The sequence below is a fragment of the Dendrobates tinctorius genome, unplaced genomic scaffold, assembly GCF_039654945.1.
Source record: "Dendrobates tinctorius isolate UK_male_01 unplaced genomic scaffold, ASM3965494v1 ptg000158l, whole genome shotgun sequence".
In the NCBI taxonomy this organism is placed as follows: domain Eukaryota; kingdom Metazoa; phylum Chordata; class Amphibia; order Anura; family Dendrobatidae; genus Dendrobates; species Dendrobates tinctorius.
Window position 1 is genome coordinate 16,259,211 of NW_027361825.1, and position 18,995 is coordinate 16,278,205.

Genomic DNA, 18,995 nt, shown 5'->3' on the forward strand with positions numbered 1-18,995 from the left:
CCACCACTGCCCCCTCCAACTTCCCTAATATCTGTTGAAGACTTTGCCACGCACTTCAAAAACAAGATAGACTAAGCACAGCAAGTTTTTATTTTTCAACCACCACAACCCCATTGTATACCGGACCAATGCCCAAACCCCATAACCTCCTTATCCAACATCACTGAAGGGGAGCTTGCTCATCTTCACTCCAAATCACACCACACCACTTGTGTACGTGACCCCATCCCATCCTACCTCCTCCTCAACCTCACCACCACTCTTATCCCATCCCTAACCCACCTCTTCAACCTATCACTAACTTCTGGTACCTTCCCTTCTGCTTTCAAACATGCCACAAGCACGCCTATCCTTAAAAAGTCAACCCTCGACCCAACCGCTATGTCCAGCTATCACCCAAAATCACTGCTCCCATTTTATTCCAAACTCCTGGAGCAGCACGTCCATGCTAAACTTTTTTCCCACTTCTTATCTAACCAGCTCTTTGACAATCTACAATCTGGTTTCTGTCCCCACCACTCCACTGAGACAGCCCTGACCAAAATTACTAATGACCTACTTACAGCCAAATCGAACGGACAATACTCTATACTCCTCCTTCTAGACCTGTCCTCTGCCTTTGACACAGTTGACCACTGCCTCGTACAACAGATCCTCTCTTCCTTTGGCATCAAAGACCTCGCCCTATCCTGGATCTCCTCATACCTCTCCAACCGCACATTCAGCGTTTCCCACTCCCACACAACCTCCTCATCCCACCCTCTTTCTGTTGGAGTCCCCCAAGGCTCTGTTCTAGGACCCCTACTCTTCTCAATCTATACACTTGGCCTGGGGCAACTCATAAAGTCCCACGGATTCCAGTAACACCTTTATGCCGATGATACTCAGATTTACCTCTCTGGCCCATACATCACCTCTCTGCTGTCCAGAATCCCGGAGTGTCTATCAGCCATATCCTCCTTCTTTTCCTCCCGCTTCCTCAAACTTAATGTGGACAAATCTGAACTGATCATCTTTCCCCATCTCACAGATCTTCTTTACCTGACCTATCTGTAACAATTGACGACATCACGCTTTCCCCCTTACCGGAGATCCGCTGCCTCGGAGTAACCCTTGACTCTGCCCTGTCCTTCAAACCGCACATCCAAGCTCTTTCCACCTCCTGCAGCCTCCAGCTCAAAAATATTTCCAGAATCTGTCCCTTCCTCAACCCTCACTCTACTAAAATGCTTGTGCATTCCCTCATCGTCTCCCGTCTTGACTACTGCAACATCCTTTTCTGTGGCCTCCCCGCTAACACCCTCGCACCTCTCCAGTCCATCCTTAACTATGCTGCCCGACTAATTCATCTCTCTCCTTGCTACTCCTCCGCTTCTCCCCTCTGCAAATCTCTTCACTAGCTCCCATTCCCTCAGCATATCCAATTCAAATTGCTAATACTACATAGTAACATAGTAACATAGTAACATAGTTATTAAGGTTGAAGGGAGACTTTAAGTCCATCTAGTTCAACCCATATCCTATCCTAACTTGCCCTAACATGTTGATCCAGAGGAAGGCAAAAAAAACCCATGTGGCAACAGTAAGCTTCACATTGGGGAAAAAAATTCCTTCCCGACTCCACATACGGCAATCAGACTAGCTCCCTGGATCAACGCAATATTAAGGAGACTAGTGTATATACCCTGTAATATTATACTTTTCAAGAAAGGCATCCAGTCCCTTCTTAAATTTTAGTAGTGAATCACTCATTACAACATCATATGGCAGAGAGTTCCATAGTCTCACTGCTCTTACAGTAAAGAATCCGCGTCTGTGAGTATGCTTAAACCTTCTTTCCTCCAGACGTAGAGGATGCCCCCTTGTCCCCGTCACAGGTCTAAGAGTAAAAAGATCATTAGAAAGGTCTTTGTATTGTCCCCACATATATTTATACATTGTAATAAGATCACCCCTAAGCCTTCAATTCTCCAAACTAAATAACCCCAAGTGTAATAACCTGTCTTGGTATTGCAGACCCCCTAGTTCCCTAATAACCTTGGTCGCTCTTCTCTGCACCCGCTCCAGTTCAGCTATGTCTGTCTTATACACCGGAGACCAGAACTGTACACAGTATTCTAAGTGTGGTCGCACTAGTGACTTATATAGAGGTAAAATTATGTTCTCCTCATGAGCATCTATGCCTCTTTTAATGCATCCCATTATTTTATTTGCCTTTGCAGCAGCTGCTTGACTCTGGCCACTAAATGTGAGATTGTCGTCCACCCATACACCCAGGTCTTTTTCAGTGACTGTTTTGCCCAGTGTTTTACAATTAAGCACATAATTATACAACTTGTTCGTTCTACCCAAGTGCATGACCTTACATTTTTCCCAATTAAAGCTCATTTGCCATTTATCAGCCCAAGCTTCTAGTTTACATAAATCCTCCTGTAATATAAAATTGTCCTCCTCTGTATTAATTACCCTGCAGAGTTTAGTGTCATCTGCAAATATTGAAATTCTACTCTCTATGCCCCCTACAAGGTCATTAATAAATATGTTAAAAAGAAGCGGGCCCAAAACTGACCCCTGTGGTACCCCACTGCTAACCGTGACCCAGTCCAAGTGTGCTCCATTAATAACCACCCTTTGTTTCCTATCCCTGAGCCAGCTCTTAACCCACCTACACATATTTTCCCCTATCCCCATTGTTCTCATTTTATGTATCAACCTTTTGTGTGGCACCGTATCAAAAGCTTTTGAAAAGTCCATGTACACCACGTCCACTGCATTCCCTTGGTCCAGTCTGGAACTTACCTCTTCATATAAGCTTATCAGATTAGTCTGACAGGAACGGTCTCTTGTAAACCCATGTTGATATGGGCCATCTATAACCTCCTCCATATATCTCTGAACTAATCTCCCGATATTTTCCCTCAAGTAATCACCGATCCTCTCAAAACCTCCTTCTCTCCTCCACACTTATTCGCTCCTCACCCAACCGCCTCCAAGACTTCTCCCAAATAGCCCCACTCCTCTGGAATTCCTTGCCCCAACACGTCCGGCTATCAACCACACTCGGATCCTTCAGATGGAACCTGAAAACCCACCTCTTCAGGAAAGCCTACAGCCTGCAATGATCCCCACTGCCTCCTCACCATTACTGGGGCTACCAACTCACCATCACTGGAGCTGCTGCAACTCCCCAACCTCCTGTCTCCTTCCCCACCATCCTGTAGAATGTAAGCACGCAAGGGCAGGGTCCTCTCTCCCCTCTATATCAGTCTGGGATTGCTAGTTTGTGTACTGTAAGTGATATCTGTAATTTGTATGTAACCCCTTCTCATGTACAGCACCATGGAACCAATGGTGATTTATAAATAAATAATAATAAGAAGAAGAAGAAGAGCGGGTTAATATAGCCTTTCCCAGACCAAAGGGAGGCCAGCAAGGTTAACTCCATAGAGCCCATGATGGGGAAAGGAATTTCCATCCAGAGTCATGACAGTACCCCCCTCTCAATGGGGGGGCCACTGGACCCCCAGGCTTCCCAGGATGTCTGACATGAAATGCTCGAACCAACCGATCAGCATGTACAGAACAAGCCGGCACCCAAGACCGATCTTACAAACCATATCCCTTCCAGTGTACAAGATACTGCAGAGTACCACGTACCCTCTGAGAATACACAATGCATCCCACTTGCTTCCTATCTGCAAAAAATTTGTACTTTTTCTGAGCCTTGGTAATGTTTTGTCAAACAAGAGAACTCCCAAAAATGTGGATTAAAGCCATAATTGGCAAGAAAGGGTGACATGATAGTGGCCTGACTTACACAATAATTAAAGGCGAACTCAGCTAAAGGCAAAGAATTACACCAATCTTCTTGATGAGTGGAGGCTAAACATCGCAAAATTTGTTCCAGAGACTGATTTGTACGAAAGTTTAAACAACCGGGCCTTGGGCAATTTAGCTCCTGGAATCAAATCAATGGTGCAATCAAAAGGTCGATGTGGTGGTAGAACTTCAGCCTCACTTTCGAAGAACACGTCTTAGAAATCCTTTAGGTACTCCAGAATACTCTCCAGACCGACAGACGAAATAGACACAGAATTACAACATTGGTTAACACAATTGGATCCCCATTGGACAATTTCTCTTGTCTTCCAATTGATAACCGGTTTATGACGTTGTAACCAGGAAAAGTCCAGAACCAACCCCGCAGGTAAATTGTCCAAAACAAAGAAAGTATTATGTTCCATATGAGAAGAGCCCACCTTAAGCAAGAACATTTCCGAGATACAGGTGATTCCCCACTTGGTGAGGGGAGTGGCGTCAATGGCCACCACTTTTATTGGAGTCTCGAGCCTAACTGTCCCTATCTTACAAAGTGTTACCAAGTTAGAGTTAAATAAAAGGTTGAACCACAATTCACAAGAGCTATATATCTCCAAAAATTGCCAAATTCATGAAAAGATTAGCTTAAATTCCCAACAATAGAAATCCACCATCTGGTAGCTAAATTAAAGCCCGAAATCACATGAGCATGAAACCACAAGTAATGATAAAAATTACAATTTATTTATTATCCAATATAAAATATTGCACAAGAAATCCAAAATACCAAAAAGGTTACAAGAACAAAAAGAAAGAGTGGCGCGTAACTACTCCATCAATTGTACATGTTGCTGCATGGTAAGTAACATGGCACCCACAGGACTAATTAAAACAATAGATATGGTCTGCTATACCGCTGAACAATTCAGATGCCTATAAGTCCACAATGCTTTGTAACTACAATAGCCCAATAGAAAGTGCTTTGATAACAAAGGCATTCATTTAAAAAACATATGCACTATACCTTGTATGCCAATCCTTTCTAGTATCACCTAAAAAATCTCAAATAGAGATATACATAGTATTCGCTACAGACATACACCGGGAAATAGCACTACAGCCGCAGAACTATGAGAGCTGGCCACATAGAAAATGCGTCAAATGAGTAGCCATGGAAACTTTACCTGGATTCTAGCAGCATATAGAAAGTGAAATAGGAGGCCAGTCGCGCACGTTTCGCCCTGCTTCCTTGGGGGCGTGTCCGGGCAGAGGGTGTGCGTGGTTTAAATATGAGCAACAACCAATGGGAATGCTAGCTTAATTAGTGTGATACATCAGCCCATATGGTGGAATGGCGTAAGTGTCCATGGAGCACAGCTCCTGTCATAAAGAACATTCAAGCACGGTCACAGTGGAACTCCCAGAAACCACCGCTATGTATCACGCGGCTGGAGTCTGTGGAACCAGCGTATAAGACCGGGGCTTAAATGTCATGGGCGCACACAAGTCCATGCATGCGCACTAAAACAAATGGGACTGATAATGTTAGATGTGAAGAATGGCAATAGAATGTGGTGATACCAACTAAAAAAAACTACAAATGTGTCACCCATGTATAAATGTTATAAAACATTCTAGGTGTATTTATCCTGATATTCAACACAACAGGATAGGGGTTAGTCCCCGTAATACATGGGTGACACATTTGTAGGTTTTTTTTTAGTTGGTATCGCCGCAGCAGCATCCCCGTACTATGTAATCTGTCAGCTGTGCACTGACAGAGAAAGCTGCAGATCATGCATAATCAAGCAACTTTTCTAGCTCTGGTGACCCAGATGTCGTCAGGTGACCATGGAAATGATCTGGACCCCGTGTCTCCGATCCAAGGGCAGAGGGGCTGTCATCCCTCTGCTTGCTCCTGGAATGGTGCGATCAAGCTCGATCGCAGCATTTAGGTAGTTAAAGTGCCGGAAGCGGTGCAGGACTGCTCCTGGCACTTAGTGCCGGGTGTCATCTATCAGAATCAGCTGACACCTGGGGTGCACGCCCGATCACCTAGGCGTAATAATCCATCCTTGGTCAATAAAGCCCAGTGAGCGTGGACATATTATTACGCCCAATGTCAGAAAGGGGTTAAAGTTAAACACACATTTTTCTAGTACCCAGAATCACCTAGTTTTTAGAAAGAAAGATGTTCACAGGGTTCTGGCATGGTGGCTAAAGACTTCCAATGTGGCCACTGGATTGTGGTCCTGCAAATCTTTCTGTTCAGCTCAAAGCAAGTGCACAACTGGAATGTACTGTATGTTATGCATAATGTCCATTATTGGAAACTTACTGATACTTGTAAATTATTAGAATCTGCACTCCACGTGCCTTTATAAATGACCTTTCAGTGTTCATGTCAGGTTGACTTAAGTAAACACATTTGTTTCTATGTCCTGTTCAGATGAATGCACCCATCTATTGTTATCAGCTATATCAGTTAAGGAAAAGTTGGAATAGTGTCAATACATTGTGGTGTGCATGTGTATTGTCCTCCATGTGCTGCCACTTGGTGTTCCCGTAAGACATGTATCTGCAGAACATGGAATAACATTTCTCTACAGGTCACTACAATACAGACCCATAATACAATTTATGGCACTAATGGGGACTACTGGGTAAAGTGCTCAGCTGCATCTGCCAACCCCAATAGACATTCTTACTAAAAACTATGAGAATTTCACAACATGACATACCATTTCCCCATCGAAAACATTGACATTGCCTTCCTCAAGCATCCAGACACAATGTTTGAAATTGATGATTCTTGCCTAAATTACATTAGGTCATTAAACATACTGTATATTATCCAAAAGTAATAGTATTCATCATTACAGATTACTCCAAAAGTCATCAGATATGCTTTAAAAATTATGTGAATATATGGTGGACATGTTTTGCCACAAAATTTTAAGCGCAGGATGGCTAAGCAGCTGCAAAACACTGATGTGTGTGAACATATTTATCGTAGCGTTTAATATCTATATTACTGAATTATACAGCTCCAGCAAGAGATCACTTCCAAATGTTCAGTTTGTCTGATTTTTCTCTTTATAGGTATATTTTTGAGTAAAATGTAAATGGTTCTTTTAGTCTACAAACTTCTGACAACATGTCTCCAAATTTTGAAGCAATAAATTTTGTGGTTTTTTTCTGAAAATGAGAAACGGTCAAAATTAAAAAAAAACCAGTGCTTTCAGACCTCAAATAATGCAAGAAAACAAGTTCATAATAATTTAGAAACAACAATACTAATGTTTTAACTCCGGAAGAGTTCAGAAATCAATATTTTGTGGAATAACCATGATTTTTAATCACAGCTTTCATGCGTCTTGGCATGCTTGCCAACAGTCTTTCACACTGCTTCTGGAGCAAAAATTTAAGCAGTTTTTCTTTGTTTGATGGCTTGTGACTATCCATCATCCTCTTGATTACATTCCAGAGGTTTTCAATGAGGTTTAGGTCTGTAGAATGGGCTGTGCATGACAGGGTTTTGATGTGGTGGTCTCTTAATTTTTGCCAGAGCTGTACAGTGCAACTGAGAGATGTAGCTGTGAATCCAGCACTGTGGAAGAATGCTTGAAGGCAATAGCAAAAGAGAAAATTCTCAGTTGTATGGACTGTAAAGGATATAACCAAAGCTGAACAAATTGTTCTGCAATTCCATGGTCTAGCAGTTCTTCCTGCATGTATCCTCAGTGCCTCTTCTGATCAGTAGGTTCAGTGTGACATCATACGTTCTTCATGACATCGTGCCAGGCCTACAAATTAGAAGACTTGCTGGAATCTCAGCATATAGAAGGTAGTTCACAGGGCTCCTGGCATACAGCCATGGACTACTGACATGGCCACTGTTGGAAGCGGATTATTCAGGATACACTCCAAGCATGTGACAACAGAGCTTCTTTATACAGGAACAATCAGGAACAATATATGATAAGCTTAATAGATCGGGAATAAATCATTGTGTGTCTCTGTCTGTGCATCATCTACAGCAGGCTGCTTTTCTCATACACAGATACTGGAAAACAGGAAATACAGTCACATGCTCTCCCTGTGTGAGCCTCTGGGAGTTGTTTTTTGTTCTAACTTTATAAACAGCATACAAATCTAGCAACTAAACATTCCTAGACAGGAATGGAGTTGTTGCACTAAACATATTCCAACAGCCACTAAACAAGGATACTGTGAGTTAATTCACTCATCTTTCAGTGATAATTATGTGTGGGTCTTACTGCTGAGACCCACACACACTGCTCCATTTTAATGGGAAATGTTGCTCTGCCACCTGGTCTCAATGATTGGACATCCACCAATATTGCAATTATCACTTATTCTTCAGGTAGATAATTACTTGTATTAAACGGAACAGCCCTTTAAATGCGTTGTCCGTTTTTTAATTTAAAAGCTTGCTCTCCTTAAAAAAAGCAAATTATCATTACTTAATTCATGCCACTACAGACCCTCCTCACCATTATAGCAACAGTGATGTCACATGACTGCTGCAGTCAATCAATTTGGCCTAGAAGTCCCTGTGCCTTCAAAGTGGGTATGACCTAAAACTGCATGCCCAAGGAAATGGAAAGACATGGCTGTAGAGGCAAGGGTAAGGAAGGATGGTTTTGTTATTTTAAAGGCGATCAAGTCTTTTGAACAACCATTAAAAACTAACCTTACTAATTTGAATTAATTTGACAATGTGCATAAACCATTATTTATTCTTTTTGCTCTTTACAGAATGAAAAAAGTATGGCGCCAAAGGTCAATCAATACTCTATCATTATAATGGCCCTATTGTTCGCCATATTCCTTGTTTCATATAATTGGAAACATATTAACCTGATTTTCCAATGTCCAAAATATACACAAACAACAACAACACCTAATAAAGAAGTTGAAAATGTGACAATCACAAAGCGAACAATCCTTGCACCACCAAAAGATACTCTTGTCCTGGTTTGGAACTGGCCATGGGGTGCTCAATTTGCATTAGATAGATGTGAGACAGAGTTTAGCATCACGGGGTGTAAGCTAACTGCAGATAGAGGTCTGTATAGTGCAGCCGATGCCGTCATCATTCATCATGCAGATATTATGGGCAATAAATACTCTTTGCCCCAGCAACCAAGAAACCCCTATCAACGTTGGGTGTGGCTGAACATGGAGCCACAACTTATTATCTCAAACCTGGACATTCTGAATAATATGTTCAACATGACGATGGCATTCCGTCATGATTCGGATATTTACACTCCATCCTGTCATATGAAATTTTTGAGGGAGCCTCAAAACTTTACAATTCCGGCAAAATCCAAGTTGCTATCTTGGGTGGTCAGCAAATGGTACCCCAGTATTCGTCATATAGAATATTATGAGGAACTGAGGAAGCACATATCTATTGATATTTATGGGGCCAAACACATGAAACTGGAAAAGGAGAAATTTCATTCAACCATATCTCAGTACAAATTCTATTTGGCATTTGAGAACTCCATCTACCCAGATTACATTACAGAGAAATTATGGGTGAATGCTTTTGGTTCATGGGCAGTGCCGGTTGTACTTGGCACCTCACGTGAAAATAAATTTGTGTCATTTCTAGTGCAAAGTTTAAGGAGGTGGAACATGGCACATTATTTTATGGACATCAGAAACAGAACACCTTCTCTGAAGCCCTCCAGTAAGCAGACCATAGTTCTTCATACTTACTGCATAGTTTACAGCTAACAGTTGACCTGCCCATGACATTTCAGTAATGTTTGTACATTATCGATTGTCAACAATAGCAGCAAGGTAGGTACATATATATAAAACATAACCTTTAATGGTACCTTAAAAGCAGGCCCTGGGCCACAATGCATAGATGGACAACTTATACCATAACGTGCAAGTGCTCCAAATCAACAGTGCACAAGTTAAAAAACTGGTATGATCTCACCAAAAGCCTAACTTCCTTTATCCCAGCTTAGTAGATGAAACTTCTCATAGCAATAAAGGATCCTTATCCCCTTAGGTAGAACAATGAGGGAAAAAAGGATTGAAGGAAAAAGCAAGGGGGAGTATATTTAATTCTTAAGACTCCATTTCGTCCCCCTGCACAGCTGCCGCTGTAACAAGGGTGGTACCCTAGTGTAGACCTATAAGTGCCCCTTGGGTTATGTGCCACCCCAAAGCGTTTCTCCCTCCGAATGGGGGGTTCATCAGGGGTTTATTCAAAACAATGGCAATTTCCTATTAGGCCCCTTGCAGTGGCAGGTGTAGCTTCTCAAACCAATAAGTCATGCCAGCACCCCTGTCAGGGGAGGAAGAAACGTGTTGGGGTTGCACATAACCCTAGGGGTGCTTATAGGTCTACACTAGGGTACCTCCCTTGTAAGGGCAGCAGATATGCAGGGTCACGACACAGAGTGTTAAGAATTAAATATACTCCCCCAGGGGCGGATTCTTCCTTTAAACAAGTCCACCTTGGGTTTCTTACAGAATCATAAACCACTTCATAACCCATGGTAGGGCATGTGAACCATACAGAACCCACAAACAGTCCGTTCAATCCGGTTCCGTTCGCACAGTTCAAATGCCTGATGTCTGTCAGGGCACAATTCTCCAGGCTTGGGGTTACCTGGTTAACAGCACTTCAGGTTTTCCCCAGCCTGGCTTCATCTGGCTTCTGTTAGTCATCTAGATCCTTGGTACTTCCTAGACCTTCAGGAGCTTCAGCCAGCTCCCGTCACACACATGGATTCCCTCCATGTGCTGCACACAGGAAATATGTAGGACCTTCCTGTATTCACAGGAGCACGCCCCCTTGGAGGTGTGGTTAACCAATCCCACCCATCACTTCTAGTTAACCATTAAATCCAGCCCTTTGCTAAAATATAGGTTTGTGGGACTACAAGACCCAGCAACCTGTCCTGGATTCAGATCGTCTCTCCATAAACCATTAGTTGGTACACCACACAATGTTGCTACACACTTTAAAATGCCATCATATTATAAAGAGAAAGAACGGTGTAAAACAAAAATGGAGAGGAAATATCTAAAAATCTAAGTAAAGTTACATTTACAATTAACAGACCAGACAAACCATATGGAAGTGATATATGATAAAAAAAAAAAAAATCCGGGCCTTTCTAGGTAGCAAAATCTTTTGTCTCCTAATATAAATCATCACAAAAGATAAAATTTTAGAGCAGCCCAGACAGGTACACTTTATCCAAATAATGCTTTTATTACACTTACAAAATCCAGATCAAATACAAGCTCATAAAACACAAAATCAATAAGAATACTCTGGGTTTCGCCTGACAGCTTCTTCCTGGGAAAACTGATTCGTAAACTTTTATCCTCCTACTACAGTAATATCAGTAATCTTAAGGCCTTATTATTATTATCAAACATTCAACATATGATATCATATTTATATCCATATTTTATTAAACCACTAAAAAGACTAGAAATCTAAAAAAAAAATCTATATAAGGATGACTTAGAAATGCCTGAGGAAGTTTTAGTAAGAAGTGATATGTGTCTGAAATCTTCCCCAAAACCTCCTGGCCAACCTCTGCTTCACTTATTTTGAGTATAATGTTCCATGTCTCTTTCTTTTGCACTTATATATATATATATATTGATGTGCTGAGAACTTATTGCTTATCATTTTGTAGTGATTTTGTCTATGTTGTTTATTGTGTAGATTATACACTCTTGCACTGGTTTATACTTGATTATATGTTACACACAAATATTGTTTTTGGAGTTATTTGCATCCAAGCTCATTGACATAGCTCTTCATTTTTTATATTGGAATACAGGGTTTACAATTTTTACATATGGGTGCATCAGGGGTTGTGCAACCGCATAAGTGTTGACTGTAGGACCCCATATGTTGGGTCCTTTTTAGTTGCTTTCATATACTTTGCCTGGTCTGTAGTTTGTTCTTGTGCAATACAGTAGATTTTTTTTCTGCATTTCTCTGTGTTTGCATTTTATCCTCTTTGTTCTTTTTCTATAAAACTATATGGAAGCTTACAATGAGACTTCTTGACACAAATTACAAGATAAAATTTATGACCCCGTTCTTGGAGTGCGATATAACCTTGACCACATCAACTAATTTCATATTTGCAAGCAAGAGTAAAAAGCAGTTATTCAGCATGTGAACAGCCATAGTTAGGAATTACTTCTACAATCCTAGGCTTTTAGACAGCATTTTTTTGGAAACTGGAGATATTTTCTATCAAACCAATGGCTTTGACTCCATGATACAGATCAGTAGTCGGCCATTAGTTTGCTCTCTCCTATCTTCATTACCAAGTTAGTAGACAGTACATCAAGTAATAGTTTAGTTCACACTTATCTTAACGTAATAAGGAGCAATGATGTCGGTCTTGAAGATATAAAGTCAGGACTTTCAGAGACGATCATCAAGATTGCATTTCACATCTCAGATCGTTAGCACAAAGGTAAGAAATTTAGATCATTTTGTACAATACTGTCCACAGATACCGAGCTCGTCCTCAGGGGAATACCTATAGTGGGTGTAGGGGTTGCTGTCACACTCAGCCCAGGGGTATCATGGGGCGCTTAAAAGCCCCTGTATACCATGCAAGGAGACCAATACAATTAAAGACCCAAGATAGTTTTGGTTCCTTTTGGAGATTTTACATTTGGGCTCGCAAACTTTAAGTTATGCCACTGCTCATCCCTTTGTGTATTTAATGTATGTGCTAATTGAATTTTCATGCGATCAGGCTTTCTAAAAATCACTCATATTTATTAATATTAAGGCTTCTTAAGAACTTTAGGATTTATGCACACAACAACTTTTCTAGGCAAGGTGAATCTGCCAAGTTTTTCAAGAACAAGACACTTCTGGAAACAGAGGTGGCGTTTTTTTTTCATAAAGCGTCTTTTCTATAATTTTTTTTATTGTTGTTTCCTGAGCATTTTGTTTCTATGCAAAAATGAAGAGACTTCAGCTCCACAAACTGTGATTCTTTATTCACGTAAGAAATTCGGAGGACATACACAGTCAGAGACACAAATTCACACGACCTGCATCAACACGTTTCAGGTGTCTGTGCACCTAAAATCATGATGCTTATTCTTGGGAAGTGACGTCTTTTAATTTGTCTATCCGGTGGACAAACCAGTGCACTAGTTAGTTTTAGCTAATTACAATCTGCTATAATTATATATTAATTTGAGTTAGAGACATATTCAACATACTTTGATTGTAGCATGCAATTAGTATATGTCCCAATATAGACACATGGAACTTTTGCATTTTCCAAGCCTTGACAAGGCGCTTCTGGGCTCCGAACACCCTCAAGATGCAATTACGGCGAGCTGGATTTTATTTTATACTAGCTGAAGAGTCCGGCGTTGCCCGGGCATAGTAACTTACTGTGGTTAGTTGTGAGTCCCCATCTCCTTGCAGTGTGAGCCCCCCTCTCCTTGCAGTGTGAGCCCCCCTCTCCTTGCAGTGTGAGCCTTCCTCTCCTTGCAGTGTGAAACCCCCTGTGTACTGACAGCATCATACTGCAGCAGCACATCAATTCTCTCATTTTCCCCCTCACATTTATCATTTTCCCCTCACTCCTCTCATTTTCCCATCACGCCTCTAGGTGAAGAGCATTAAAGTGTTGTCACAGTTTGTGAAGATATAATCAGTTATACTTGGAAATAAAGATGTGGTTACACAAATAGTCCACTTGATGTCAGCAGAGAGCTAGAGATGGCTTGATACATACACACACATACATACTGTTAGGATTGGTGGAATGCACCAAATATAAATTATGATAGGGTGTGTTCGCAACCCGGGTCCAACGCTCGGAAATGGCGAAACCACAGCTAGAAGACCATGGCGGAGAGTAGCCATGAGTTAGCACCGTAAACACATCAAGTTCAGGGCAGCCACCAGCGCATTACTGCCCTGACTGGTGTATGAGGCCCGGTCAGCAGAGGGGGCCCGCTTCAGGCCCCATCTATTCTGCTGATCGGGCCTCAGCGGCAGGATTCTCCGTTGCAATAACTGAAACCTGCGTCCAAGATGCAGGTTCAGTTACTCTATTGCCGTGTAGACCAGCAAAGCAATAGTTAAAGCCGCCAGCCAATCGGAGGCTGGCAGTGACATCAGTGCGCACATCGCTTGCGTAAGACGTCATTGTCCTTCGCCGGCATGTGCACGCTTAAAATGCCGGTAGAGATCATCACCTCAGGAGCGCGGCCAGGTAAGAGGAAAGGGTTTTTGTTTTTTTTATTGAAAGGGGCAACCACACTATGTTTCACAGGCAGGATGGAGACACATGGACCATGGACCAAGTGTCTCCATCCTGCCTGGGGCAGAATGGAGACACAGGGGCACAATGGAGACACCAGGGCAGGATTGGAGACACGGGGGCAGAATGGAGACAAGGGGCAGAATGGGAGACACGGGGCAGAAAGGGAGACACGGGGGCAGAATGGGAGACACGGGGCAGAATGGAGACACGGGGCAGAATGGAGACTAGGGGGCAGAATTGGAGACACGGGGCAGAATGGAGACACAGTGGCAGGATTGGAGACACAGTGGATGAATAGAGACAGGTCAGGATTGGAGACAAGGGGACAGAATGGAGACAAGGGGGCAGAAAGGAGACAAGGGGGCATTATGGAGACAAGGGGACAGAATGGAGACAAGGGGCAGACTGGAGACAAGGGGGCATTATGGAGACAAGGGGACAGATTGGAGACATGGGGGCATTATGGTGCAGGATCATGGGGCAGGATGGAGACAGATGGGGCAGGATCATGGGGTAGATGAGGCAGGATCATGGGGGAGATGGGGCAGGACCATGAGACAGATGGGGAGACATGAGGCAGAATGGGGACAGGGGAAGAATGGAGACACGGGGGAAGAATGGAGACACGGAGCAGAATAGAGACAGGGGGCAGGATGGGAGACATGGGGGCAAGATGGAAGACACGGGGGCAGGATGGTAGACATGGGGGTAGGATGGAGACAGATGGGGCAGGAATATGGGGTGGGATGGAGACAGATGGTGCAGGATCATGGGGCAGGATGGAGACAGATGGGGTAGGATCATGGGGCAGATGGGGCAGGATCATGAGACAGATGCGGCAGTATCGTGGGACAGATGGGGCAGGATGGGGAGATCATATGGCTGGAGCCAGGAATGAGACACGCAGGGCCCAAGATGGAGGATATTATTACCATAGGGGCTAATTAAGGGATATTATCACTGCAGTGATGCATTTATTTTATTTTTTATGATACTGTTTTAAATGGGTGAGTGGTCCTGTAACTGTGCAGAGCAACACTGTCGCCTTTTTTTCCTTCATCTGGTGTAGTTTTAGAATTTAAGAAAAAAATATATAATGTGTTCTGCAAGCGGTGCTCTAGATAGCTGTGTTATTTCCTGCCGAGACGAGCCCTGACTGGAAGAAGTGATGGCGGTCTGTGCTGGATGAAGATTAAAAGCGAAGATGAAGGACTTCACCTAGAGATGTCACTGGTGAGTCAATGTGTTACCTGTACACTGACACTATACACTGTATACTATATACAGTGGTCCTGTGTACAATGTCACCAGTGATCACTGTATTACCTTTACATTACACACTATATACAGAGCTCCTGTGTATAATGTCACCGTGATCACTGTATTACCTGTACACAGACACTGCATACTAAGTACAGATCTCCTGTGTATAATGGCACTTATGGTGACATTAGTATTGTGGTTTTTTATTACTAGTGAGTATTGTAGCATTCAGTCACTATGTGGTGGTAATATGCTGTCCGGCCATGGTGTGGTGGTATTTGTTCCTTGTATGTGCTATTATTTTGTCACTATGTGGTGGTAATATGTGATCTGGTCATGGTGTGGTGGTATTTGCTCCTTGTATGAGGTGTTATTAGTCATCATATGGTGGCAATATGTGGTCTGGACATGGCGTGGCAGTATTTGTTCCTTGTACGTGGTATTATAGGTCACTATGTGGTGGTAATATGGTGTCTGATCATGGTGCAGTGGTATTTGTCCCCTGTTTGTGATATTATTGGTCATTTTAAAAATTGAAAAATAAATAAAAATGTACCTAAATTGTATTGGATATTTTAAAAAATGTTTAATAGGTTAGAGTAGAGTAGGGTCCGGCCAAAAGAGTCTACCTTGTCGTGGTGGCGGCTTAGAAAAATCTTTTGACTGTGGACAGTTCGAGGGGTGGAGACTGGGCGGAGTCTTTTGAGGGCCCCAAAAATGTTGCCAGTAAGGGGCCCCAAAATTCCTAGTGGCAGCCCTGACCAAGTTAAACGTCACTCGGTGTGAACAGAGTGCAAAGCGCCTGACTGTTACTCCACAGAGCAGTGCGGAAACTGAGAGCACTCTAAGCTACAGTCATGGCCAAAAGTATTGACACCCCTGCAATTTTGTCAGATAATACTCAGTTTCTTCCTGAAAATGATTGCAGTCACAAATTCTTTGGTATTATTATCTTCATTTAATTTGTCTTAAATGAAAAAACACAAAAGAGAATGAAGCAAAAAGCAAAACATTGATCATTTCACACAAAACTCCAAAAATGGGCCAGACAAAAGTATTGGCACCCTCAGCCTAATACTTGGTTTCACAACCTTTAGCCAAAATAACTGCGACCAACCGCTTCCGGTAACCATCAATGTGTTTCTTACAATGCTCTGCTGGAATTTTAGACCATTCTTCCTTGGCAAACTGCTTCAGGTCCCTGATATTAGAAGGGTGCCTTCTCCAAACTGCCATTTTTAGATCTCTCCACAGGTATTCTATGGGATTCAGGTCTGGACTCATTGCTGGCCACAATAGAAGTCTCCAGTGCTTTGTCTCAAACCATTTTCTAGTGCTTTTTGAAGTGTGTTTTGGGTCATTGTCCTGCTGGAAGACCCATGACCTCTGAGGGAGACCCAGCTTTCTCACACTGGGCCCTACATTATGCTGCAAAATTTGTTGGTAGTCTTCAGACTTCATAATGCCATGTACACAGTCAAGCAGTCCAGTGCCAGAGGCAGCAAAGCAACCCCAATACATCAGGGAACCTCCGCCATGTTTGACTGTAGGGACCGTGTTTTTTTCTTTTTTCTCCTGTAAACTCTATGTTGATGCCTTTGCCCAAAAAGCTCTACTTTTGTCTCATCCGACCAGAAAATATTCTTCCAAAACGTTTTAGGCTTTTTCAGGTAAGTTTTGGCAAACTCCAGCCTGGCTTTTTTATGTCTCAGGGTAAGAAGTGGGGTCTTCCTGGGTCTCCTACCATACAGTTCCTTTTCATTCAGACGCCGACGGATAGTACGTGTTGACACAGTTGTACCCTCAGACTGCAGGGCAGCTTGAACTTGTTCCGTCCACATCGAGGGAGGTTAGCCACAGTGCCATGGGCTTTAAACTTCTTAATGACACTGCACACGGTAGACACAGGAACATTCAGGTCTTTGGAGATGGGCTTGCAGCCTTGAGATTGCTCATGCTTCCTCACAATTTGGTTTCTCAAGTCCTCAGACAGTTCTTTGGTCTTCTTTCTTTTCTCCATGCTCAATGTGGTACACACAAGGACACAGGACAGAGGTTGAGTCAACTTTAATCCATGTCAACTGGCTGCAAGTGTGATTTAGTTATTGCCAACACCTGTTAGGTGCCACAGGTAAGTTACAGGTGATGTTAATTACACAAATTAGAGAAGCATCACATGATTTTTTGAACAGTGCCAATACTTTTGTCCACCCTCTTTTTTATGTTTGGTGTGGAATTATATCCAATTTGGCTTAGGGACAATTCTTTTTGTGTTTTTTCATTTAAGAGAAATTAAATGAAGATAATAATAACAAAGAATTTGTGTTTGCAATAATTTTCAGGAAGAAACTGAGTATTATCTGACAAAATTGCAGGGGTGTCAATACTTTTGGCCATGACTGTATGCCCTGTTAAATGTTACAGGATCATAGAGGGATTGACGCTAGTGGAGTCCCTATAATTTAGCCCCCACTACCCTGATGATTGAACCTGCACTGACACATGGTGGCTTTTGAGCCAGCACCTGAGGATGCCCGATGCAGCCGCTAAGTTCAAGCGGGAGTTCCCACCCTACACTGCCTGTCTAGAAACACACTTGCAGTACTATTAGCTGCACACGTGCACACAGGGTGGTAGCTGACACAGAGACACACACACCAAATAAACATGATACTAGCACACAGGTGTATGCCATTGAGAGCCTCACAAAAGTTGTCCCATTTTAGAATGCTCCCCATTGCCCAATAAATCTGAGGGGAATGGAGGTGCAGCCACGGTATCCCCAAAAGTACCTCATCCATACCCTCCGGAGAAACCAGAAAAGAGATTATCTCCTGATGGTTTGGAGACACAGTGAGGGAAAGGGGTACTGTCCGATGGGAAATTGGGGTTGGCAAAACGGACCCATTAGCTACCCAAAAAGATATGGACTTAGGTAGCGTTACCAATGGGATAGCGTGCCGTTGGGCGAAGGTAGCGGACATGAAATTGCCCTCCGTCCCAGAGTCCAAGTAAGCCTGCGCTGTGAGAGTAGCCAACCCAAATGTCAGAGAAACCCTAGAAGCCAACTTGGGTGACACCTCAACAGGAACTAGTGAACCTCTCCCCAAGGCTACTTGACTCTGTGACTCTTCCTGACGTTTGGAACATTTATTTGCAAAGTGACCGACTTGCCCACAGGCAAAACAAGTCAGCTGCGGACGTACAGAGCGGGAGATTGGCTTCACGTGAGAGCTGTCCATGGGCTCTACAGGGTCATTAACCTGAGTTGGGGAACACATTGGATCGGCGAAATTCGGAGCCAACAGTCCCTAGATTTAGTATTAGCTCACTCCAAATCATGCTCAGCATGCCGCAGATCTATGTGAGTGGCCACTGATATTAACTCTTCCAGGGAAGTTGGTAACTCTCTAGTGGCCAAAGCATTCCTGACCTGCTAGGCACTTCCAAAATATACGTATCAGGACTTTATCTGACCACTCCAACTCGGTAGCCAAAGTGCAAAATTTGATGGCAAACTGGCTAACCATGGATGAACCCCGAGTTAGAGCCAGGAGTTGCAATGTGGTATCATGGGTTACT

The 18,995-nt window shown here is 42.9% G+C and overlaps 1 protein-coding gene across 1 annotated transcript; it reads left to right on the forward strand.

Moving 5' to 3' along the window:
* The first annotated feature begins 8,452 nt into the window (after positions 1-8,452).
* Positions 8,453-9,591, forward strand: LOC141052200 (3-galactosyl-N-acetylglucosaminide 4-alpha-L-fucosyltransferase FUT3-like). Its single transcript, XM_073549418.1, has 2 exons — positions 8,453-8,470; positions 8,602-9,591. Exons 1-2 carry the CDS (start codon positions 8,453-8,455, stop codon positions 9,589-9,591), a joined length of 1,008 nt encoding a protein of 335 aa, XP_073405519.1.
* Positions 9,592-18,995: the final 9,404 nt, after the last annotated feature.